The 25,821-nt window shown below is 47.1% G+C and overlaps 2 protein-coding genes across 4 annotated transcripts in view; one reads left to right on the top strand and one right to left on the bottom strand.

The window, feature by feature from the left end:
- SYN1 (synapsin I) overlaps positions 1-25,821 on the top strand; it is a gene marked incomplete at both ends in the record, with an annotated part of 42,666 nt that overhangs the window by 16,437 nt on the left and 408 nt on the right. For both annotated transcript variants that reach the window (XM_082864571.1, XM_082864572.1), the window contains 7 exons: positions 20,687-20,749; positions 22,038-22,180; positions 22,278-22,352; positions 22,441-22,543; positions 23,855-24,001; positions 24,356-24,443; positions 24,542-25,133. In XM_082864571.1, the coding sequence (XP_082720697.1) occupies positions 20,687-20,749; positions 22,038-22,180; positions 22,278-22,352; positions 22,441-22,543; positions 23,855-24,001; positions 24,356-24,443; positions 24,542-25,133 (1,211 nt within the window). The remainder of the gene's footprint in view (positions 1-20,686; positions 20,750-22,037; positions 22,181-22,277; positions 22,353-22,440; positions 22,544-23,854; positions 24,002-24,355; positions 24,444-24,541; positions 25,134-25,821) is intronic.
- On the bottom strand, positions 12,730-16,251 carry TIMP1 (TIMP metallopeptidase inhibitor 1). Of its 2 annotated transcripts, none has more exons than XM_082864158.1 (6): positions 16,197-16,251; positions 15,209-15,337; positions 14,381-14,460; positions 14,071-14,197; positions 13,695-13,819; positions 12,730-13,003 (listed from the first exon to the last, which is right to left on the bottom strand). In XM_082864158.1, the coding sequence occupies exons 2-6, from the start codon at positions 15,327-15,329 to the stop codon at positions 12,833-12,835; spliced, it is 624 nt and encodes a 207-aa protein (XP_082720284.1). In that variant the 5' UTR covers positions 15,330-15,337; positions 16,197-16,251; the 3' UTR covers positions 12,730-12,832. The 2 variants fall into 2 exon arrangements, with proteins under 2 accessions (XP_082720284.1, XP_082720285.1); XM_082864159.1 differs by having other exon boundaries at positions 15,209-15,274; positions 16,197-16,216.

Below are 25,821 nucleotides of genomic sequence, written 5' to 3'. Positions count from 1 at the left end.
TTGTGCCTTCCTAGAAATTTGTCCATTTCAACTAGGTTTTCTAATTTGTTGGCATAGAATTGTTCATAGTGTTCTCTTATAATCCTTTTTATTTCTTTAAGGTCGGTAGTTATGTCTCTTTCATTCCTGATTTTAGTAATTAGTTTTCTCTGTTTTAAAATCTTAGTTTAAAAAATAAATAAATAAATAAAATAAAATCTTAGTCTAAAAGTTTGCTTATTTTGTTGATCTTCTCAAAGAACCAACTTTTGGTTTCATTGATTTTCTCTATTGTTTTTCTATTCTCAACTTCATTTATTTCCACTCTAATCTTTATTACTTCTTTCCTTCTGCTTTCTCTGGTGTTTGTTTTTGTATAGTTTCTTAAGAAGATTAGGTTATTGATTTGATATCTTTCTTATTTTTAAATGTAGATGTTTACAGCTAAAATTTCCCTCTAAGCAATTTTTGTATGTTGTCTTCATTTTCATTCATCTCAAAGTAGCTTCTAATTTTCATGGTGAGTTCTTCTTTGACCCATTGGTTATTTAGGAGTGTGTTGTTTACTTTCCACATATTTGTGAATTTCCCAAATTTCCTTCTGTTATTGGTTTCTAATTTCATTCAGTTGTGGTCAGAGAACATACTTTGTATGTTTCAGCTCTTTTACATTATTGAGATTTGTTTTGTGGCTTAACATATAGTCTGTCCTCGAGAATGTTCTATGTACACTTGAGAAGAATATTTATGCTGCTGTTGTAGGATGGAATGTTCTATAGATGTCTGTTAGGTCTAGTTGGTTTATAGTGTTGTTTGGGTCTTCTCTTTCCTTGTTTATCCTCTGTCTAGTTGTTTTATCCATTATTTAAAGTGAAGTATTGAAATCTCCAACAATTATTGTTTTTTTGCTTTTTTTTTTTGGCTACATTGGGTCTTTGTTGCTGTGCATGGGCTTTCTCTAGTTGCAGCGAGCGGGAGCTACTCTTCATTGTGGTGCGTGGGCTTCTCATTGCAGTGGCTTCTCTTGTTGCAGAACACGGGCTCTAGGCACACGGGCTTCAGTAGTTGCAGTGCATGTGCTTAGTAGTTGTGGCTCATGGGCTCTAGAGTGCAGGCTCAGTAGTCGTGGTGCACGAGCTTAGTTGCTCCATGGCACGTGGGATCTTCCTGGACCAGGGATTGAACCTGTGTCCCCTGTATTGGCAGGCAGATTCTTAACCACTGTGCCACCAGGAGAGTCCCAACAATTATTATTGAACTGTCTATTTCTTCCCTTCAGTTCTGCCTGTTTTTTTTTGTTTCATGTATTTGGGGCTTTGTTGTTAGCATATATGTTGACAATTGTTATATCTTCTTGATGAAATGACCCTTTTATCAGTATAAAATGTCCTTTCTTATCTCTAGTAACAATTTTTGTTTTAAAGTCTATTTTATCTGATGTTAGTATAGCCATTCCAGCTTTCTTTGGGTTACTATTTGCATGGTAAATCTTTTTCCATTCATTTACCTTCAACTTATTTGTATCTTTGAATCTAAAGTGTGTCTCCTATAGACAGCATATAATTATGTCATGTTTTTCATCTATTTTGCCTATCTCTGCCTATTAATTGGAGTGTTTAATTAATTTACACTTAATGTAATTACTGATAAGGTAGAATTTATGCTTGTAATTTTGCTATTTGTTTTCTATATTTCTTATGCCTTTTGTGTTCCTGTATTCCTCCATTAATGCATACTTTTGTGTTAAATAGATATTTTCCTGTGTGCCATTTTAATTCTCTTGTTGTTTCTTTTTCCATGTTTTTTAAAAAATTATTTTCTTTGTAGTTTCCCTGGGGATTACAATTAACATTTTAATTTATACCACTCTCATTTTAATTAAAACCAATTTAATTTCAATAGTATTAAAAAAATCTTTGCCTTTTTATAGCTCTATTCCCTCACTCTGCCTTTGTGCTATTATTGTCATACAAATTACATCTTTACACATCATATGCCCATGAATATAGACTTATAATTATTGCTTGATACAGTTATCTTTTAAATCAGATAGGAGGAAAAAAGCATTACAAATAAAAAATGCATTCACACTGTCTTTTATATTTATCTATGTAGTTACCTTTACAGGTGCTCTTTATTTCTTCATGTGTATGTGAGTTACTGTTTAGTGTCATTTCATTTCAGCCTGAAGGATTCTCTTAGTATTTCTTGTAGGAGAAGTGTGCTAGTGACAGATTATCTAAGTTTTTGCTTATCTGTGAATGTCTTAACTTTTCCTTCATTTTTGAAATATAGTTTTGAAAGATGTAGAATTCTTAGTTGAGAGTCTTTTTCTTTCAGTGCTTTGAATAAGTTGTCCCACTGCCTTCTGGCCTCCAAGGTTTCTGATGAGAAATCAGCTGTCAGTCCTACTGAAGATCCTTTGTATGTGAAAAGTCACTTCTCTCTTACTACTTTCAAGATTCTCTCTTTGTCTTTCACTTTTATAGGTTTGTTTATGATGCGCCTAGATGTAGATCTCTATGAGTTTATCCTATTTGAGGTTCAGTGAGCTTCTTGGATGTACAGATTAATCTTTTTCTTCAGATTTGGGAGGTTTTCAGCCATTATTCCTTCAAATATTCTTTATTTCACTTTTCTCTTTTCTCTCTCCTTTTAGGACTCCCAATATGTGTGTGTTGACATGCTTGTGGTGTTTCACAGGCCCCTGAGGCTCCAGTCATTTTGGTTATTGTTTTCTTTCTGCTCCTCAGATTGGATAATCTTAGTCGGCCTATCTTCAAATTCACTGATTCTTTCCTCTGCCAGCTCAAATCTACTGTTGAGCCCCTGTAATGAATTTTTCATTTCAGTTATTGTGTTTTTCAATTCCAGAATTTCTATTATTTTATAATTTTTATCTCTTTATTGATAGTTTCTGTTTGTTAGAACACCATTCTTATACTTTCATTTAGATATTTAGACATGGTTTCCTTTAGTTCTTTGAAAATCTTCCAAGTAGTTGATTTATAGTCTATTAATTCCAACATCTGGACTTCCTCAGGGACAGTGTCTACTGACTGCTTTATTTTTCTGTGTTTGGGTCATACTTTATTGTTTCTTCGCATGTCTTATAAATTTTAGTTGAAAACTGAATATCTTAAATAATATAATGCGACAACTCTGGAAATCAGATTCCCCCTCCTCCCCAAGGTTTGCTTTTGTTTTCCTTTGGGGGTTTTTTTAGGGACTTTCTTGAACTAATTCTGTAAAGTTTATATTCTTTGTCATATATGGTCATTGAAGTCTCTACTTTATTAGCTTAGTGGTCAACTAATGATTGGACAGATATTTCTTTAAACACTTGGATCTAGTAAGTCTCCCAGCCTTTGCTGATGAGCTCTGAGGGCACGTTGGGGCATGCCTTCAATGTTCAGGCAGGCTGTTTACAACTTTGCCTTAACCTTTACTTCCTGCTTGTGCAGAGCCTCAAGGTCAGCCAGAGATCCTAGGCATGCACACAGCATTATGCATATTTATGGCTTTCTAGATTCCTAGGAATATGTCAGAACTTTTCAAAACCTCCTATGAACATCTTATTACTCAGATTTTTCTGTTAAGTTTTGGCCAGCTTGTTGATTGTCTTAACTGTAGTCGTTGCCTCAAACAGCTGCTGTGTTAAACAATTGCTGCTGATTATTTTTGAAAAGCACCCCCAAGAAAAACTGTTCACACCAGGTGAATTCTGAGTCAGGTCAAATAGACAAGTCCTGTGAATGGAGTTTTCTGGGGAAGTGCCATACAGGTCAAATAAAGATAGTTTCTGGGAATGGGGCTTTGGAGGAACTCCTACCCTGTTCTGCTTCCTCCATTGGCTGCTAGCCAGCCTGCTGTGTTTTCATCAGAATTGCAAGGGTGTTGATTTTAAAATCTGTTGTGGAAGTGGGAAGAAGAGAATGGGAACAGGAAAAGTTCAAATGCCACAAAACTTACTGTTCTTAGTGAGATTCAGCCTTTTTCTTCAATAAATGCTTCCTGAATTATTGTAAACCTCTGGTCAGTTTCCAGAGTTCTGATAAAGTTGATTGTGGCAATTTTTACCAATATTCTCATTGCTTTTATGGAGGAGAGGATTTTTATAGGCCCTTACTTGGCATTTCGGCCAACGTCACCTCCAGGCATATCTTGTTCTTTCACAACCCTAGGATAACGGTATTTCAAAGCCAGGATCTGGGAGCTAGATGTACTCATTGCTACTGGAATGTCCTTGCTTCTAGATCCTCTCATTGTGCAGAGCTTAGGAAATTTCATTATATATATATGAAATATATATATATGAAATTTTATATATACATATATATGAAATTATATGAAATGTGTTCATACTGATACTTTTTGGGGGTTTTTTTTGGCTACACCATACGGCTTGTGGGATCTTAGTTCCCCAACCAGGGATCAAACCTGGGCCCCCAGCAGTGAAAGCACCAAGTCCTAACCACTGAACTGCCAGGGAATTCCCCTGATACTTTCTATTTTTTTTTTAGAATTAAATTGTTTTATTTCTTTATAATAAACTTATCAACAGTAGTGTGAGCAGTGACTGCCTTCTTTTCATGGCATACCTGATGACAGGGAGCCTACATTATTTCTATGCTTTGTAAATTGTCATCCTCCTTGCCAAGTTTGGATCAGCCTTCCACATTGGATCCTTTGTGTTTCCAATGTCATGAAATTCCCCCAGAGTTTTGTTAGTCTGAAATTTCCTGGCTGTGTCACTTCATCTGGGACTTCTTCAGAGTTTACTTCACACACTTTCCTCCTTCCTGCATCTCTGGGAGACGGGGGGATGTGAGCCTGAGAGGAACAGAAGTCATGGAGAGAGGGTCGCCCTTGACTGGTTCAAGATCACACGCAGGAAAATGGAGGGAGAAGGGTCTGGATTTACACGCCTTTTATCCACAGGAGGTGCCTCACCACATTGTCTCACTGTGCAGGTTGGCTCCACTGAAGGAGAAAGGGCGCAGATCAGCAAGTCACTGGAACAGCAGGAGGGAAGCATTCCTACCAGTATTAGTGTGGTGTATCTGATGAAAACTGTTTTTTTCATTCTGGGCAGAAACTCACAGGATCCTGGTGATCAGCAATCAGTTGGACCAGGGAATTGGGAGGAGTTTCTTCTCTTTGAGCTGGGATCCCCGATACTTTCAATTCTAATCCGACACAACATAGGGTTCCTTCTAGCCTTCCCCCTTTCTATATTTATATTTCTCTTCTCTAACATTGAGAACCCTAGCTTCCAGCATCATCAATATATTTACTCATTTGCTCAATCCTACAATACACAGAAAGTATTTTTAGAATTTCAACACCCGTACCACTGTGAAAAACAACTGTAGTAAGGTATAGCTTGAGATTTGTTTGCCCTTTTTATGTCTTTAGATGAGGATATACAAAGTACTGTATTCAAATGTTACATGGTCTAGTTCATTTTGTCATTCAACATGGTTATATTACTCATGTTATTTCAAATATAGTTTGTTTCCCTTTATATTAAATTTTAGGTTTTTTCCCATCTATACTGACTTAATTTTATGCATTTAAATGTAATATGTTAGCATGATTCCAAAAGTTAAAATAAAAGGCATACATAGATAAAATTTTAAACCTACAGGAAATGGATAATTTTCTAGGGAAACACAGTTTACCAAAATCGACCCCATTTGAGCTTAACAGGTCAATTTCCATAAAAGCAATAAAGTTATTAAGGAACTACCCCCTAAAAAAGCATCAGGCCCAGATGGTTTCACAGGGGAATTCTACCAAACTGTTACAAACCAGTTAATCCCAATGCCACATAAATTGTTACAAAGAACAGAAAATGAAGAGAAACTTCCACATTATTTTTCTAAAGCAATTATAACATTGATAACACAAAAAGAAAAGCATAGACCATTTTCAATCATAAATATCAATGCAAAAATCCTAAATAAAATATTAGCAAACAAATCCAGAACTAAATTAAGAAAATAAGATAGCATAACTGTGTAAGTAAGTTTCCTTCTTGGAATGCGAGGATGGTTTGTTATAGGTAATGTATTAATATAATACAACATATTAATAGATCTGAGGAGAAAATCATATGATCATTTCCATAGATATTTTAAAAGCCTTTAACAAAGTTCAGCACCCATTATGATAAAATCATTCAAAAATAGAAATCAACTCATGCCTTCTTAACATAATGAAATTTGTATACTTCAATCTGAAAGTTATTATCAACTTAATAGGACAACATTGAAAGCATTTCCACTAAGGTGAGGAACAAAGCAAGGTGCCCACTGTCTCCATTCCTTTTCAACATTGTACAATACTTAGAGGTATTAGACCAATGCAGTTAGACTAGGCAAAGCAATTATAGATGCAAGAATGGGTAAAGAGGATGTAAAAATGTCTCTGTTAATAGATGATATGATAGTATATCTGGAAATCCCCCAGAGAACCAATAACAAATTCAAACAATAAAATAACTTAATAACATAGCAGAATATAAAGTCAACATACAGAAATCAGTAGTTTTCATATACACAAACAACCAGATAGAAGAGAAAACCCCATTTAAGGTAACAACAAAAAAGATGATAAAGTATTTCAGGATAAATTTAGCAAGGGGTGTGCAAACTTATATGAGGAAAAGTTTAAAACACTCCTGAAAGACTCAAAGGTAGACTTACACAACTGGAAAGGCATTCCTTATTTGTGGATAGGATTAATTAACATCATACAGATGTCAGTTCCCCTTCTTAGGTCTCTATTTTTAATTTATAAATATAATGTGATCCCCCAAAATATACCTATAAGCTGTTATCTGGAGCTGGACAAGTTGATAGTAGAGTTCATATGGAAAAGAAAACATGCAAGAATAGCCAGGAAAACCCTGAAAAAGAAGAGCTATGAGAGGGGACTAGCCCTACCAGCCTACAAGGAGTTTAATGCATTTGCCAGCAAACATTTTATGAAGCTTTTCTAATTTAAACAATATGATGCTGACACATGAATAGATAGACTAACAGAGTAAAAGAAGAAAAATTAAAAACCCAGATTTAGATCCATGTACATATGGAAATTTAGTAGATGATAAAAGTGGCAAGCTTTGTTTTTGACATTTAAGTTCTTCATCCATCTGAAGTTGATTTTCTTTTTCTGTTTCTTTTTAGCATTCTTACAAACATCTTTATTACATTTTTTCTTTAACGCTTCTCTACATGCATTACAGAGGGGTCATCACATCCATTCACTTACATTACACTGTTCTCAATGTAGCAATCAAGTAGCACTCTTCCAAACATCTTTATTACATGTGTTCCTTGAAATTGATTTTCACATACAGTGTGAGATAGGTAGGGATCCAGTTTCATCTTTTTCCTTATAGGCAACGCTTTTTTCCCCACTGATCTGGTATGCCACCTCCATCATATCCTAAAATCCTATATATGTGTGGGGCAAGTTCAGGACTCTCTGTTCTACTCCGTCGGTCACTTTCTCTATACCTGTTCCAGTGCAGTACTGTCTTAATAACTATATTTTCTCATTAATTCCTGATATCTAGTAGGGCAGATGCACCTCCTGGCTGTCTGTAGCTGTGCAGAGGCTATTTTTGTCAAGGGACAGAAAGAACAGGACTTCAGAGGCCAGGAAGAAGACAAAGTTAATGGTGGGTAATGGTGGCGAGTGGTGGCAGAAGCATTAGACTTCCCACAGGCCAGCTTGCCTCCCCTGTTTCCTCTTTTGTCCCCAACCCCACTGTGCAGCATGGAGGGGCAAAAGCTAGGCCTGGATTTGTGGGAGCAGTCTTGCGCCACCCCGTACTTTGAAGCTGGAAGACACATATCAGGACTCTGGCCCCCCTACCCCATCTACTCCCATCCAGTTTGGAGACCACCAGGAATCCTCAGGGATACTCAGCTCAATGTGTCTAAATAGTCACCAGTCAGGGGTGGGGCACAGGGAAGATCTTGTGAAGCACAGTTTGACTTCTTTTCACCCCGACTTTCCTAGCCTGGTGATCTACTTACATCAACTTGGTCATGCAGACCTAGAGGGTGGGGTGCTATGGGAATAGCTATGGGACTTCCCTTCCCTTGCTACCTACACTCCGGGTGATTTGTGGCTCAGCAAATATTTGCAGAGGGTTCATGATGCGACGGGTGGAGTCCAACACCAAGGTCTCTCTGGATCCAGACCCCTCTCTGGGCCCAGGATTCATGGTCCCTGTGCTATGAGGAAAGAGAGGGTGCCTTGGGGTGAGAATCAACAGGGTCATGGATGTGGGGATTGTGTGAAAAGAGAGAGAGCAGGAGTGAGGGAGCAAATGAAGTAAAGAGCGAGGGAGATATGTCAAGAAGGTGGGGGTTTCTTTTTCTTTCCTTTCTTTTTTTAACTTATTATTTTGTTATTGAAGTATAGTTGACTTACAATATTATATTAGTTTCAGGTGTGGAACATAGTGATTCACAATTTTATTGATTATACTCCATTTACAGTTATTATAAAATATTGGCTATATTCTCTGTGCTGTACAGTATATTCTTGTAGCTTATGGGGTTTTGTTTTGAGGGGCCAATTTCATTGAGGTATAACAAGTTTGGAAAAGGGGACATATCATAAGTGTACAGTTCATTGAATTTTCACAAAGTGAACACACTCCTGTCTTCTGCACCCAGATCAAGAAACACAACACAAACCAGATAGATCCCTAGCACAGTTAGAAGCTGGTGGTCTTTGGGAGGCTTGAGGGGGTGGTGGGGGGAGGTTGATGGGCTTAGATTTGTTTGTGATGTTGAAGGAGGTGAAGCGTCCCCAGCCCACTGTGGCTGAAGAGAAGTCTGGGTCCAAGGCCAGAGGCTGTTGTACAGGAAGATTCAATAGCAGATATCAGGTCACCGGGGAAGGCAGCCAAGTTCATGGCTTCATGTTCTTCTTGCCAGTGCTCAGATAAACAGAGGTCCCTCCACGGACACTGTGCAAGGTTGGGACTCAGGTATGTGGCTTTGCGGGGTTGGCAGGGAGGCACCTGGGGGTGGTTGGGCAGGGCACTCCTCCACTCGCTTCTCCTCATAGCTTCTGCTCCTGGAAGAGAAGGGCCACAGACGCTAAGGATAGGCAGGGGAGCCAGGGACCCATGAAAGGGAATAGCAAACAGCGAGGAAACAAAGAGGAGTGGGGAGCAGAGAGGAAAGAAGAGAGCGAGAAGAGGGCACAGCAGCGGGGGGAGGGATAGAACACAGAGAAGGAGCAGGGGAAGGAGATCAGGAGAGGAAGTAGGGACCAGCAAACAGGAACAGGGAGCAGAAAGAACAGGGTGGAGCTGTGGCTGCAGGCATACCTGAGGGGCACACTCAAGGCCCGGGCATCCTTACCTGTAGATATTCAAGATACCTTCCTGATATACTCCTCCCCGAGCCCCTTCCAAGGCTACACAACTCAGTGCAGATTCCCAACCCTCAAAGAGCCTAGAGGGGATGGATGCCATATCCTGATGGTCAGTAAAGTGTGGACCAGATGTCATTTGGCTGAGACAGATTGTGATCCCCAGGTGGTCAGTCCCAAAGATCCAGGGCATTATGGGTCAGGGACAGAATTTGCTGTGGTTGGCTGAAATCAGGAGCACAGTATCCTGAAGTTGGGTGTATTTGGTGGAAGAATGCCCCAGGGAGGGACACTTTGTTCCAGGGCTGGGACAGAGCCAGAAGTCTGAGGATGAGGAGTCCACGCAGGCTGGCTGACCTGAGATAGAAGAAAACTTCTCCCCATGGATGTCACCACCACTGTTCTTGGTGGGTGTGTAGATAGATACAACCACATTGCTCTTTATATTTGGGTACTTTCATGACCTAGAGTTTCAGGACCCCTTTCAGAATGTTGATTGTCTGTGAGGGGGGAAAAGAGAGAGGGACACTGGGACTGAGGAGCATTTATGGGGTGAGGGGCTGGGTCTTAGTATCGCATCATTAGATTTTGGATCTCAAAGACCCACCCTATTCCCTCAGTCAGAGCAAGGTAGGGGCTTGTATTTTGGTGGGGAGGTGGGTACAGGGAAGAGGTGAGCAGGGAGCCCTGGTTACTTGAACTCATAATGCCTCATGGTCTCAGTGAGAAGACCCAGGAATTAAGCCACAAGGACTAAGGGTGGGAGAAATGTGTCAGGGGACCCCTTGGGGTTCAAACATTCAAGATTTTCCCTGTCCCCAAGACTCTTGGGAAAAAAGGGTTTGCAGAGCAGCTACCATCCAGGTTCAACCACCTCAAGGGGCTTTATCCACCCTTCTGGAACCTCACTGTGAGTCCCTGCGTCGGAGGCTTCTCTGAGGTCTACCCAGACTTACCCACGTCTGAGTTACAATAAACAGTATGAGGGCCAGCCCAAGGGTGGTCAGGGACAGAGCCAGGAGCAAAGCAGGGACCAGCAGGAAGTCGGAACTCATGGCAAGGACCTGGAGACACAGTAGGGGTGGGGGGAGTTGAAGCATGACTTTTCCCTGGCCCAGCTCACCCCCAATCAAGAGAAGATTCAGGGAACATTTAATTAACACTACTACTTTCCAGGGGCCTGGGGTCAGGGGAGGCCCCATGGTGTGGTGGCGGGGAAAGGACACTGAGACTGGGCCTCTGGTACCAATGGCCCCACGTCCATTCATCAGAGCTGTAGCTCTCCACAGAGGTTCAGCAGGAGGCCCAAGCTCAGTGGTGGATAAATAGTCAACAACAGGGAGGTGCGGCCTGGGCATTCCTGCCCATTTGAACCCTCTATTTTACTCTTATAAGAGATCATGTCTTCAGCCTTCTATTGGAGTGGGGATTGGTATTTGGGGTGTGTCTGGGGTTCTCACAGCTTCTCATGCAGACTTTCAACTAATCTCTTTTTTAAACTCCACCTTCACCCCTACATCCAGAGAGAACTTGTGCCCTAATCATTTCCTTTGGTGGGCGCTCTACAGTATAACTGGGGTTGGTCCTCAGATTTCACCACTACTGGCATAGTAAGTGTCCAAGGCTGGAGAGTGAGACGTAGGTGTCAGTATTGATAAAAAGGAAGGGTTGTTCGTATAGAAATCTACCTCTTCATCTGTCATTGGGGGGTGTGGAGAGATGTTTCAACATATAGGGTAATATATTGGGAGCTGTTCCAGCAGGGAGATTTTCCAACTAGAGATATCTAAGGATGGGGAAATATGTCAATGGGGGGAGTCAATCAAGAGGAGCTATATGGATGGATGGGGTTTTATGAATGGAAAGGTTTTAAAGTGGGCTTATCAATGAGGTAGATATCAATGGTGGGTATTTCTGAATAGGAAGATTGACAATGAGAGCATTTTGATGGGCATGTCTGAATGGGGAGATATGCCAGTAGAATACATGGGAAGATTTGTCAATAGAGGTTGTCAATGAGAATTATGTCATAGAAAGGTATTTATGAATAGAGAGATTTGTCAACTGAGTGGTCATAGGAGATATGCCAATGGATTAGGTAATGATGAAGAGAGATATTTGTCACTGGGGTCCATGAGTGGGTGATAGATTACTGCTGGGTATTTGTGAATGGGGATATTTGTCAATGGGGGGTCTTCAATGGAGATATGTCAATGGGATATTGATGAATAAAGAGGGTAGCTCAACAGAGGTATTTGTTAGTGGGGTATTTGTGAAAGAGGTATTTGTACAATGAAGAGAGGGGACTTTTCAAAGGAAACATTTACCAAGGGCTTAGAGATTTGTCACCTGTAGTTTTGGCAACAATAGAGATTTATAAATGTGGTGATATGTCCACAGTGAGGACTTTATAGTGGGGAATGTTATCACTGGGGAAGGGGTTGTCCTCAGAAGTCTTTTTAAATGTTGGTATTTTTAAGTGGGGTGAGTTGCACACTGGGAAGCAGTGTAAAAGTTTCATAGTAATAAGAAAAAACAAATGAGCATATTAAATATTTGTAACATCTGTGGGGGAGATTATCAGGATCACGAGTTAAACTAAGGTTTCCAGGGTGCATTCAATTATTACTACTGATATTATACATCATTTCCAATATTGTAAATTATCATTCCTGACATTTAATGTAATTTTCAATATTGTAAATAATCATTAGTGAGAAGAATGATCACTACTAAAGTTACACATTAAATTACATTTATCTTACTACTACTAACTAATACTTGTAAGTGCTATGTGCCTAACACAGTTCCAGGCACTTTACACATAAAGTTACATTGTCCCTAGGAGTTAGGCATTCGTTTTATACCAACTTTACAGATATGGAAACTGAGGCATAAAGAGGTAATATGATCTCCCCAAGGTCTCAGAGCTAGTATATGGAAGGGGCAGGATTTGACTGCAAATGACCTGGCTCTATGTTTAGGCTCTTAACCACTACACTACACTGCCAGTCTAGAAATTAAAATCACTGTTAGTAATCTTACACAGGAAGTTATTGTTATGAGAGTTTCATGTGTTTTGACCCCCCCCCCAAATACCCAATGAATGAATGCACCCATTAATCATCCTCCAACCCTAGCACAGACCTCGGAAGGATTCTGGGTAGGGACTGTGAGACCCATTTTTCAGGGAGAAGTACTGAAGGTTGGGTGAGGGTAGGGCCAGCCCCCAGGCTACCCATGGAGCTGGACCCCATGCCACACCCCCTCAACATTGGTCCCAGGGTGCTCCCACCAGGTCGTCTGACATAGGTTTGTTCCCAGACACTACACAGGGACACTGCCTGCTGAGTGGTAGTTCTTTATTGCATTGTCTTGGAGAAAGAAAGGCGGGAGTGGGAATGGGGGTGAACACTGTGCAGGCTTCAGCTTCTGCTGGGGGCAGGATTCAGGCCATCCGGGGCCGCAAGGACTGCCAGGTGCACAACCCTGGCTCCCGGGGCAGGCAGGCAAGGTGGCGGCTCTGGAAGCCCTTGTCAGAGCCTGTGAGGAGCTGGTCCGTCCACAAGCAATGAGTGTCACTCTGCAGTTTGCAGGGGATGGATGAACAGGGAAACACCTGGAGGAGGGGAGGGAGACACATCTCTGAGGGCTTCTCCTCCTGCCCCTACCTCCCCTCCAGAGGATAACTTTCTGCTCCTCAGATTTTAACTTGGAGCTGCTGGGGAGACCTGGTGTCACCCCACCTGGGTACAGACTCAAGAACACTCCCTCCCATTGTGGGGAACAGTCATTGGGCTTGAGGAGGTGACAGCAATCCAGGGAAATGATCAGCTTCCCGGAATGGTGTTGGGGGAACAGTCAGGCAGGTCTCCTGGGGACCTGTCCCATTGGATAGGGAACAGCTGGCAGTAGCAGGGAACAATCGGTGGGCAGGAAACTTAAGCATAAGGAGACGTGGGGCTCAGAGATAGTCACTGGGGTCAGAGGACATTCAGGGCCATCAGGGAGCAGTCTTGGAACAGAGTGGCCGAGCAGTCACAAGGGGGAGTCAGAGGGACAGGAAGCAGCCAGAAAGTCCAGGAAACAGCGGATTCCCAGGTATCAGACACAGGGCGAAGGAACAAGCAGAATGTCCAGGGGAACAGTCTCAGATTTGAGGGAACAGCAAGAGAGATCAAGGACATCCCTAGGGTTTGGGAAGCAGCCATAGGGACAAGGAATAGTCAGAGGGAACCAAAAACAAGCCATGGTTTGGGGAAGACCCCAAGGACTGCTCTCCAGGCGGCGGGCAATGTCCAGGGACTCACTGTGCATTCCTTACAGCCAGCAGCATAGGTCTTGGTGAAGCCCCGGCGCTGAGCAGAGCTCAGACTGTTCCAAGGAGCCACGAAACTGCAGGTGGTGATGTACAGGTTCCCGTTCAACAGTTGTCCTGCGTGGGTGGGGGCGGGGGGGGGGTCAACAGGCAGATTCTGATTGGCTGGGCCAGGGACAGAGTGGCGCCAGATTGGTGTCCCAGGACCACAGACCCCGCTGGGCAAAGCCCCAGCCTTCTGATAGGCTGAAATTGGGGCGGTCCCCATTTCAACTGGGACCATTCCCACAGAGCCTCCCCTCCCTCTTGCAGTTGCCAGGCAGCAGCGGAGGGGTGGCGTGGCACAGGGCGATGGGGCGGGGCCTCACCAGCTATGAGAAACTCCTCACTGCGGTTCTGGGACCTGTGGGAGTATCCGCAGACGCTCTCTGTGGCGGCGGTGTAGATGAACCGGATGTCAGAGGCATCCCCCAAGGCGTTGAACCCTTTGAACATCTGTCAATGGATGAGGGGAAGAATCTTTTACTGACATAATCCTCCCACTCCACATTCTTCCCTGAAGTCGTATAGCACTCTGATATCACAGCTAATTTCCTCGCCAAACCAGTGGCCAAAGGCTTTTATTTTGACAGGGAGGAAGATTTTAGGAACTGCTGCGGGAAGGGGCAGGAGGGATACCTTGGTCATCTTGATCTCGTAACGCTGGTATGAGGTGGTCTGGTTGACTTCTGCAGTCCCCACAAACTTGGCCCTGATGACTGCAGGAGAACAGGGGAAAAAAATGAGTAAAAGGGACTGCATGAGCCAATAAGAATAATCACAATGATAATACTAGCAAAGCACATACTTAAATAGGGATTGCTGAATGCCTGACAGCACCCTAGTGACTTATGCATTTGTTAATTGCTTCATCTGTATGTTGGTGCCTACTGTTAGCCAAGCACTGCTTCAAGCCTTTTTTCACATATTCATCATGTGTTCGTTCACTCAACAAATATTTTGGTGTGCCTGCTCTGTGCCAGGCACTGTTCTTGGTGTCAGGGACATAACAGTGAACAAAACACAGAAATCCGTTCCTTGTGGAGCTCACATTCTAGCCAGGAGAAGAGAGACTAAACACAAGCAAAATAAGTATATAGGAAGTTAGATGGTATTGTGATGGGGAACTTCAGAGCTGGGTGAGGGGATCAGGAGTAGTAGGGGACAGGGGCTCAAGTTTTGAACAGGGTGGTCAGGGAAGGCCACCCTGAGAAGGTGACATTTGGATATCCCCATGTGGATACCTGAGGGGACGGGTATACCAGGCAGAGGAAGTAGACAGTACAAAGGCCCTGAGGTGGGATTGGGCCTTGAGTAATCAAGAAAGTGTGAGGGTGGCAGAGTGGCTAAAGCAGAGTCAGTGTGGGGCTGAGTGGAATTGTTCTAGAGGTAGGCACCATTGTGAACCCCACTGGACTGAGAGGGAAACCGAAGCCCAGAGTGTGTGGGTAGGGCGGATACACTCACCGAGGTCGGAGTTGCAGAAGGCCATCTGTGGGTGGGGTGGGACGCAGGTACAGGCTCGGCTGGGGGCTGTCAGCCACAGCAGCAACAGGATGCCAGAGGCCAGTGGTGCAAAGGGGGCCATGGTGCGTTCTGTGGCGGTGGGGAGGAGGGTTCAGAGGGCCCCCAGCTCAGCCGATCCATGTACCTGGGCAGGCCTCCCACGCCATTCTACCCACACACACACCGGGTTGGGGAGTTTGGGGATTTTAAGGGGCTTGGGGATTTGAGAGCCCAGGGGAGTCTAGGGGGGTAGGGAGTCAGGAGAGTTTAGGAGTTGTGGAGTTTGAGGGATTTAGGGGACTAGATGAGTGGGGGAGTTATGGGGCTGTAGCGTTTGGGGAATAAGGGGGCTGGGGAGTTTGAGAATTTAAGAGTGTTGAAGAAGTCGGAAAGTGGGGGGCTGAGGAATTTGGGCTTTGGGGAGCTGGAGGAGTTTTCAGGGAGGCTGGGAGTTTGGGGGTTGCGCATATTGAGAGGTGGAAGAGGTGGGGGAGTTGAGGGAAGTTGAGGAATTTGGAGGAGGTTGGGGATTTAAGGAGTTGATGGAGTTTGGGGGCTTAAGGGAGTGGGAGTGCCTGAGGGATTTGGGTTCAGAGGAAGCTTTGAGTTTAGAGATTTGGGAGGCTGGGGATTGGGAGGCTGGGGGAGTTTAGGGAGCATCAGGGGTTTGGGTTGCTGGGGGACAGGGAGGGAATTTAGAGGAGTTGGCAGCTTGGGAGGCATCTGATGTTAGGGGCTCATGGCTTTCGGGGAGCTGAGGATGGATGTCAAGGGTTCAAAGGAATTTGGAGTGTCGGGATTGGGGGAGCAGTTCCAGCCCCCCACCCTCTTCCCCTGGACCAGCCTAGGCTCCCGGTACCCGCTGGCCAGGCTGAGCAGCCGAGTATCATCAAGCAGGAAAGCTCCAGCCCAGTTCCAGGCCCTGCGGGCCGCCCAAGCCCCTGCCTACCTCTGGTGTAGCCTCTCTGGGCGCTGGGTCTTCGGCGATGGCGGCAGGGCCGGAGCAGCGGAGGATAAATATCCAAGCGAGGGGCGGGGTGGCAGCTGGTAGGAAACCACAGGCCTCCAGGCTTCCTGGATGCATTACTCATCCGCCCACCATCCGTGGAGGCCAAGGGGCGGGCCCTGGGCTGCCGAAAAGGAGATGCACCCTCCTCCTCTCCCTCCCCCTGAGCCTCGCCCTGACCATCCCCCTCCCCCATCTCCACGTCAGGCACCAGTCCCTCCAGGCGGTCTTACGGAGGGCTTACAGGCCGGATTCGACCCAGTGCAATTCCCTAAAGACTCCAAAATCTATCCGATCGCCCACATTCCCGAAAATCCCCATGGCTAAAGCCCAAATTAGTTCATTCCTTCAATAAGAATTTCTTGTGCACCTACTGTTTTGGGGGGGGGGTGGTGAGCGGCAGAGAGCAAACAAGTAGAAGCAGTGAAGGGAGATAGGGCAGGTGAATGGAGGAAGGATACAAGGTGGGGAAACTGAGGCACAGAGAGGTTAAGTGATTTATCCAAGGTCACAGTTAATAAGTGGCAGAACTGGGATTGGAATTCAGGAGGCCTGGATGGAGCCAGAGCCTGGGTCTTACCCCTTCTCAAAAAAAAAAAACACAGGCAAATAGTCAGCATTTATATAGCACCAACTGTGTACCGGGGCGGCACTCGGCATAATTTATCTCACTTAAAGCTTACGATAAGCCTCTGAGATGGTTATCAGTATTATTCCCATTTCCCAGACGAGGCATAGAGGAATTGAAGAACTTTCCCAGGACCACAGGGCATGGCTGGGATTTGAACCTAGGCTAACTGGCACCAGGATCTTAACCCAGGCTGGGCACAGTCCTGGCAAGCGGGGAGATTGCTGGTGAATGAATGAGCATTGGGGTGGGGGAGTTGAATGGTGGTGAAAGAGGCCAGTGAGTCAGTAGAAAACTGATCCCCTCCCATCCTGCCCTGCCCCTTCCCCACCAACCCTCCCACGCCCCTGGTGGGGGTCAGCGTGAGGCAATCTCTGTCCACCAGCTTCCAGATGCTGCCTGAATCTTCCCTGGGGTCCTGGGAAAGGGCTCTGAGGGCCGATTAACATCCTTGGTTAGGTCAGGGAGGACAGGCCAATAATAATAATGATGACGGTAGTGATGATAGGAGCCACTTATGGAGCGCTTACTGTGTACTGTGCCCTGAAGCCTTTGTGTAGTTCTCTCATCCAATCCCCATTACCCCCTTGCTAATTAAGCTTGATTAACTCAGAGTGGTTAGCACAACCATCACCACCAACACTACCACCACAACAGAAACTACCGCCAGCACTATGAAGTGCTTACTATTACTATGCATCAAACACAGCTCTAAAATCTTTGGAAGTACTTTATCTGTCAGTCAATCCCGATTACCTCCTTGTTAATTAATATTGGCTAACCTAGGGATATTAAACCAATAATAATAATAGTACCCAACACCTTTTGAGGATGGAGGCTTCCTGTGTGCCAGATACTGTGCTAAGCATTTTGCCCAAAATAACTAATAACTAATGTGTTCCTCACAGCATCTGTGAGTTAGAGACTGTTCATGTTCTCATTATACCAATGAGGAAAATGAGATACACAAAGGGGTCAAGTGATCTCCCCAGGAAGGAGAGTGAAGAAGTGACTCTTTTGGGGGGGGCGGGCAGGACCAGGTAAGGGGGAAGAGAAGTAAACCAGGAATCTGGAGAAGCTGATTGTGAAAGTGGGGAATGAGAGTGAATGAGACAGGGGCTAAGTTGGTGGTGGGTGCAAAGGGGAAGTCCTGCTGCAGCATCATGACTTTGAAACCTGAGTCAGCACAGAGTTTTGCCCACTGTCTACATGTGAGGGGTTATGTGGACCCGGGTTATTGTGCAGGTTTTGAAACTGGTGGGGTTTCATGGATGGGTGTCCGGCTGTATGGCCACCTGGCGAGCTGGATGGGTTTGGGGGGCGTGGGGTCCAGCTGGGTGTGCACAGCAGACACCTGGCAGTCCCCACACACACCAAGTGCTTGGGCCTGATTGTACCCTTTATACAGATCAGGAAACTGAGGCCCAGAGAGGGTTAAGTGACCTGCCTGGGGTTGAACATGGCCTTAGGAAGAGGAGAGGCCAAGGTTCAAACCTCGGGTTGGCCAGGGGATCCCAGTATTCAGAGCTCACTGCATGCACACATGTGTGGGCACACGCATACACATATACACAGTGTTGTGTTCAGGCTCAGGTCCAGAGAAAACAAGGAAGGTTTGTGAAAAGAGCCTAAAAACCTTGGGGCGGGGGGCGGTGTGCATGTGTGCTTGCACACAGTTTCCTGCTGTGTCTCTGCCTCTGAGGGTTGCGTGTGTGCCTTTAGGTGGTGTGTGCCCCTCTGTGGTGTGTGTGTGTGTGTGTGTACTTGAGTGTACCTGAGCCCAGTATGGTTTTTTTGTTAGTGTTTTTTTTTTAATTGTATTATTTATTTATTATTTTTCGCTGCATTGGGTCTTCGCTGCTGCGCGCGGGCTTTCTCTAGTTGCAGCGAGCGGGGGCTACACTTCGTTGCGGTGCATGGGGCTTCTCATTGTGGTAGCTTCTCTTGTTGCGGAGCATGGGCTCTAGGCGCACGGGCTTCAGTAGTTGTGGACGCAGGCTCAGTAGTTGTGGCACACGGGCTCAGTAGTTGTGGCACGTGGGCTCAGTAGTTGTGGCACACGGGGCTTAGTTGCTCCGCGGCAATGTGGGATCTCCCCGGAACAGGGCTTGAACCCGTGTCCCCTGCATTGGCAGGCGGATGACTAACCACTGCGGCACCGGGGAAGTCCCAAACCCAGTATGTTTTGTGCTGCTTCTGGAGTTGTGCCTGCCCATGTAAAACAGGTCTGGGCTGCGAATGGAATTGAGGATGCGCTGTCACCTCTGTGAGCTGTGTGTGTGCCTGTGTTACGTCACCTGCCATTTCAGCCTGGTTTCCCTGGAATGCTAATCAGAGCATCCCGGTAACAACTCAGTGCCTCTCAGCGCCCCATCCTGACGCCAGTCATTTGAGAAATGAGGAGGGTGGGGGGGCGTGCAGAGGGAGGGTGAGGCCTGAAGGCCAATTGGTCACCCTGACCCTGCGGGCTTCCTGTGCCTGTCGGGAACTGAGAACCACCACCGCCCCCAGCAGCCCCTCTGGGGATGCCATCCTCTACCCTGTCACCCCTGTCCGCACAGAGGAGGGAGGGTGAAGCCCTGCATGTTCATCCGTGTATGGTGGCGCTGGGGTCGGCCAACTAGGCCCCCTCTACTCCTCCCAGGGTTGGGGGAGACTTGAGGTATCCCCATGCCTGAATGTGAGTGTGTGTGCATGTACACACCCCGGGGTGTTGTCCATGTAATTAGGAGGCTGTGGGTGTCTCTGGTCGTGTGCACGCCTCTCCATCTGTATATATGGCAAGGCACGTTTTTTGTGTGTGCGTCCCTACATACACTTTACGTGTGCCCAGGAGTATGAGTCTCTGTGTTGTGGGTCTCGGTGGTTTTGTGAATACCTAGAAGTGTGAATACCTGGAAGTGTGTATACCTGTCCATGTGGTGTGGGTCCTTCTGTTTGTTGTGTGTATGCCTAGGAGCATTGCATGTGTATCTGTCAGTGCTGAATATGTGCCCATTTCTGTTGTGTGTGCCTGTCAGAGTTGTGTGTGCCTCTGCATTCTGTGGCTATGCCTCTGAGGGTTGTTCGTCTCTGTGTTGCATGGATAACCTTCGTGTTGTGTGTCCCTCTGTTACGTGGATTTGGGTGAGAGGAGGAGGGCTGTGTGTATGTCTCTGCCCAAAAGTGTTGATTGTGCGTCTACGAGTGTTGAGTGTGTGCTGCTGGGCTGGCTGGCTGGCTGTGAGGGTCTCCGTGCAGCCACACAGCAAGGCATGCTCCGGAACCGGTGTCGGTGGTGGATCTTTCCATCGCGTGGGTCTCAGCATGTGTGGGAAACTCTGGGTTTGGCTGTGTAGATCTGAGTTCTGAGGGTTTGTGTGTCTCTGGGTTGTGTATGTGTGTGGAGGAGACACACACAAGGCCCGGCTGAGGGGTCCAGTTGCTACATGCTCGCCACTACACCCCCACGCACGCACATGCACACACTCACTTCTCTGTCATCCATTCACTGTAAAAACAAACTTTCCCTTTTCTGGAAAAGTCCCCCACCCCTATCCCACGCCTCTTCCCAGGAAAGCAGAGGCAGGAATTCTGGGACTTGTGGGTGGTGGAGGAAGGGATAGGCAGGCAGGGCTCTGGGTTCAATTCTGGGCTCCGGGGTATCGTGTGACCCCCAGCTGGTGGCTGGCTGTCTCTGACCCACCTCTTCTGGGAAAATCCCTCTCAGTGTGGCTCCCACTGGATGGGCTCCCCTCAGCACCACCCCCAGCCATGGCTGTCAGCCCTCCTGCCCTGACCATGCTCTCCCTTTCCACCCTACCAGCTCAGCAGCACAACGTACCCTGTGGTTGTGAAGATGGGGCACGCACACTCTGGGATGGGTAAGGTAAGTCCCCGGGTGGGCTTTGTATGTGCGTGCTTGTAAATGATGCATGTTCCTGGCATCGTGCGGATATAAGTACAGGCATACCTCGTTTTATAGCACTTCGCTTTATTGCGCTTCACAGATACTACTTTTTTTTTTTTTTTTTTTTTGCTGCTCTCACTGTTGTGGCCTCTCCCGGTCCGGAGCACAGGCTCTGGACGCGCAGGCTCAGCGGCCATGGCTCACGGGCCCAGCCGCTCCACAGCATGTGGTATCTTCCCGGACCGGGACACGAACCCGTGTCCCCTGCATCGGCAGGCGGACTCTCAACCACTGCGCCACCAGGGAAGCCCGATACTACATTTTTTTTTTTACAAACTGAAGGTTCGTGACAACCCTGCGTTGTCAGATGATGGTTAGCATCTTTTAGCAATAAAGTATTTTTAAATTAAGGTATGTACATTGTTTTTCTTAGACACTTAGATGTATTGCACACTTAACAGATTACAGTATAAACATAACTTTTATACGCACTGGGAAACCAAAAAATTTGTGTGACTTGCTTTATTGTGACCTTCGCTTTATTGCGGTGGTCTGGAACTGAACCCACAGTATCTCCGAGAAGGTATGCCTGTTAGAAGTATATTGTGTATTCAGTGCACACAATAATGCTGTATAATTGTGTGTCCTTTATCTATTTGTATTTTTCCTCATATTCTTACATTTTGGTGGCCCAATTTTCCATTTTCAGCCAGTTTTGTGTGTCCTGTTATTTTGTTAGTGTATCCAGCACTGTGTCTGTATATAGGCAGGCCTCTGCGTTGAACACACACTACGTCATCTTTTACATTCAAGGGTCTCGGGGTCCTGTATGCTGTCCATCCGATTTTGTCTGTATGTCCATAGAAAGAAGGCTTGTAATTTGTATGTTTGAGTGTGCCCATGCTTCTGTATGTTTATATATTGTGTGTACAATTGATTTTGTATGGGTGCCCACATGCATATACTGTATATACACACAATTTTTCCCACAGCTTTATTGAGATATAATTCACATACCATACAACTTAACCATTTAAAGTAAACAAGTCTAAAAATCGGGTTTTGTGTGTTCACAGAGTTGTAGACACCCAATTTGGTGTCTGTGTGTACATGTAAAAACCAGGAGACCCAGAATTAATGCATGCTTGAGTGCCTTGGGGTGTCCACCGAACTTCTGTGCACTCACCTCACCTGTGTCATTTGCCCTAAGGCACCCCAACTGCCGCCCCCTCCTGACCGGGCCCTGCTCCCCACCCCACTCCCACAGGTCAAGGTGGACAACCAGCACGACTTCCAGGACATCGCAAGTGTCGTGGCACTGACCAAGACATATGCCACTGCCGAGCCCTTCATTGATGCCAAATACGATGTGCGCGTCCAGAAGATTGGGCAGAACTACAAGGCCTACATGTGCGTAAGGAGACCAAGGCCTGGGTAGGGGTCCCCTGCCCTGCCTTGTGCAGCCCAGGCCCCCCAAGCCTCTCTCCTGTCTCCTCTTACTCTCCAGGAGGACGTCAGTGTCAGGAAACTGGAAGACCAACACCGGCTCTGCGATGCTTGAGCAGATTGCCATGTCTGACAGGTGGGCGGCCTGAACTCGGGGGTGGGCGGTAGAAGTGTGGCCGCCCAGACCAGGCACTGACGGGCTGCCTTGCCTTGTGTCTTGGCAGGTACAAGCTGTGGGTGGACACGTGCTCAGAGATCTTTGGGGGACTGGACATCTGCGCAGTGGAAGCACTGCATGGCAAGGACGGAAGGGATCACATCATTGAGGTAGGAGCACCCCAGAATTTTGTGGGGGCACAGAGGGGGGAGCAGGTGCAGGGCAGCAACACTGTGAAGCACGCCAGGGCCTAGAAAGCCCTCAGCGAACGGCAAAATGTAAAACTGTAAAGTGCCTTGTGAACCAGGACATCCCTGGCAAATGGCAAAATACTTAATAAATTCTAAACTGCTCTGTGAACTTGGACATCTTTAGTGAAGGGCAAAACACTTGTTAAGGTATAACGTCCTCTGTGAACTGAGACACTCTGGTGAGTGACCAAGCACTTAGTAATCTTTAAAGTGTTCTGTGAATTTGTACTTGGCCAACAGCAAAGTACTTTGTAAGCTATAAAGAACTTTATAGAGAGTGGCGGTTGATACTAAAGCATTCTGTAAACTGTAAAGAACCTTAGGAAGGTACTGCTTGGTGAACAGCAAAGTACTTTATAAAATTATTTTAAAGAGGAGCTCTGTAAACTGGGAAATCCTCGTTATTGAAGCAAAGCGCTTTCAAAATTCTAAAGCTCTTTATAAGCAGCAGTGTCCCCGGTAAACAGTAAAGCAATTTGCAAACTGTAAAATACCTTAAAACTTCTGAGTGCATGGTAAATGGTAGCACTTTATACATGGTAAAGCATCTTGTAAACAGTGGTGCCCTTTGCAAAGCACTTTCCAAAGTCTAAACACACCATATATGTAACAGTCCTTTGTAAAGGGCAAGGAGCTTTGTAAACTGTAAAGTACCATGTAAACCACAGAGTTCTTTGTAAAACACAGAGCACCTAGCAAACTATAAAGCAGGGATTGGCAAACGTTTTCTGTCGAGGCCAGACGGTGCGTATTTTAGGCTTTGTGGGCCATACAGTCTCTACTGCAGCTCCTCAATCTGCAAGAGCAGCCACAGACAATATGGCAAGAAAGTAAGGGTGGCTGTGTTCCCATGAAACTTGGTTTATGGACAATGAAATTTAAATTTCATGTAATTTTCACGTCATGAAATCTTTTGATTTTTTTTTCAATCATTAAAAAATGTAAAACCCATCCTTAGCTCCAGGGCCTGGGGCTGCACAGAAACAGGTGCTGGGCCGGATTTGGCCGGTAGGCCTTCATTAGCTCACCCCTGCTAGTATGTCCTAAGCTGTAAGGTATCTTGTAAAAGACAAGCCTTCCCCACACTGCGTAATAGGTGCTTCTCATACTGAAGCTGGTTTCCTGGGCAGCCGCCAGTCATACCTTTTCCCAACTTACAGCACTTCGTCATCGTCACCCTCCCGTGCACTTCCTGCTTTTCTCCTCACTGGATCCCTTCTCCTCCCCCAGGTGGTGGGCTCCTCCATGCCGCTCATCGGTGACCACCAGGATGAAGACAAGCAACTCATCGTAGAGCTTGTGGTCAACAAGATGGCCCAGGTCCTGCCCCGGCAGCGGCAGCGGGATGCCTCTCCCGGCAGGGGCTCCCACAGCCAGGTCAGGCCCCTGGCTCTGGCCCTTGGAGGCTAGTGGTGGGCAGGCCAGCCCTTGGTCATACTGTGTCACAGAGCTGATAATCAGAAGGCTAAGGGCATCGCCATGACGCACCCGTGTCGCAGCAGTTACCAACTATTTTAAAAAATGATAAATAGCTGCTACCGTGACTTCCCTGAGTGCCTCCTGACCCCTCCCCTGGGAATGAGTCCCGCACCCCACAACCTGCCATCCCCTCAGCTCAGCCACAAATGCGGCAACACCCAGCACACAGGGAACCCATGTCATTCTGATTGGCTGATGTTCCACCGGCTGGTAACTATTTTTAACCTCTCCTGCTCCACTCCTCTGCCGCAGACTCCATCCCCAGGGGCCCTGCCCTTGGGCCGCCAGACCTCCCAGCAGCCCGCGGGGCCCCCAGCTCAGCAACGACCCCCGCCACAGGGTAAGTGAGGGGCCAGCTTCCTCGGCCCCGACCCCGCCGGCAGCCCCCCACCTCTCACTTGCTTGCTCTCACGTGTGCACTTTCTCTCTGTCCCTCAGGCGGCCCTCCACAGCCGGGCCCAGGCCCCCAACGCCAGGGACCCCCGTTGCAGCAGCGCCCGACCCCGCAGGGCCAACAGCACCTTTCGGGCCTTGGACCCCCAGCTGGCAGCCCCCTGCCCCAGCGCCTTCCGAGTCCCACATCAGCGCCCCAGCAGCCTGCGTCCCAGGCCACACCGCTGCCCCAGGGTCAAGGCCGCCAATCCCGGCCAGTGGCGGGAGGCCCCGGGGCACCTCCAGCAGCCCGCCCACCCGCCTCCCCCTCTCCCCAGCGCCAGGCAGGCCCCCCACAGGCTACTCGTCAGACATCGGCCTCTGGTCAGGCTCCGCCAAAGGCCTCAGGGGCTCCACCAGGTGGTCAGCAGCGCCAGGGCCCACCCCAGAAGCCCCCAGGCCCTGCCGGCCCCACACGCCAGGCCAGCCAGGCGGGTCCCATGCCCCGCACTGGGCCACCCACCACGCAGCAGCCGCGACCCAGTGGCTCTGGCCCCGCTGGACGTCCCACCAAGCCACAACTGGCCCAGAAACCCAGCCAGGATGTGCCACCACCTGCCACTGCCGCTGCCGGGGGACCCCCACACCCCCAGCTCAAGTAAGGGGACCCCACAGCAGCCCTCGCCTTGCTGCTCACAGAATGCGCTCCTGCACCTGGAGGGCAGCCCCAGCTCCCAGGCTCCTCAGACCCAGGTCCTGTACATGGCTCCTGAGAGCTCTCTCTCCAGTTCCAGTCTGGGCCAGACCCCTCCCAGTTCACAGAGGCTCCTGCCCTCCATCCCAGAGAAACCCCCTCTGAAGTGCAGAATCCTCCCAGTAGGCCCTGGGAAAGCCCCCCAGCCCAGCTCCTCTCGGCCCACCCCAGGCGCCTTGCTGACCCTCCTTCAGTACTTCCCTGCCAAACCCATCCTCCTCGTGCTCTACCTGATTTCCCCCAGCCGAACCCACAAACTCCTCCCGGCCCAATCCACAGTCCTCCTATGTTACTTCACTCTTCCCAGTCGTCCTCATGCTTTTCCTACAGTCTAGGCTCCCTTCTAGCCCGTCTCAGTCTCCTCCCAAATCACGCCATCCTCTCTGCCTCTTCTGGTCCATTCCAGACCTCCTCTCTTAGCTCAGAAGTCCGTCCTGCCCCACCCAACTGCTCCCCCTTAGATTTGCCCCTTCCAGCCTGTCCTTGGTCCAAGCACCACCACCCCCTTTTCTGGACTCCTCACCCTTAGACTGGAAACCTCCCTGCCCATCGTCACCTTTATATCAAACTCCTCCCAATCTAGCCTAGAATT

The sequence above is a fragment of the Leucopleurus acutus genome, assembly GCF_964270905.1.
Source record: "Leucopleurus acutus genome assembly, chromosome: X".
NCBI classification, from domain to species: Eukaryota; Metazoa; Chordata; class Mammalia; order Artiodactyla; family Delphinidae; genus Leucopleurus; species Leucopleurus acutus.
This window is presented reverse-complemented; position numbering and strand designations above follow the sequence as displayed.

What these genes read in the sequence shown, in the direction of transcription:
- TIMP1 (XM_082864158.1), bottom strand. Translation starts at nt 15,329, where the DNA reads ATGGCCCCCTTTGCACCACTGGCCTCTGGCATCCTGTTGCTGCTGTGG. An exon ending in ACGAGATCAAGATGACCAAG is followed by an intron (nt 14,198 to 14,380) that starts GTATCCCTCCTG and finishes ATCCATTGACAG; the next exon opens with ATGTTCAAAGGGTTCAACGC. An exon ending in TGAGGAGTTTCTCATAGCTG is followed by an intron (nt 13,820 to 14,070) that starts GTGAGGCCCCGC and finishes CCACCCACGCAG; the next exon opens with GACAACTGTTGAACGGGAAC.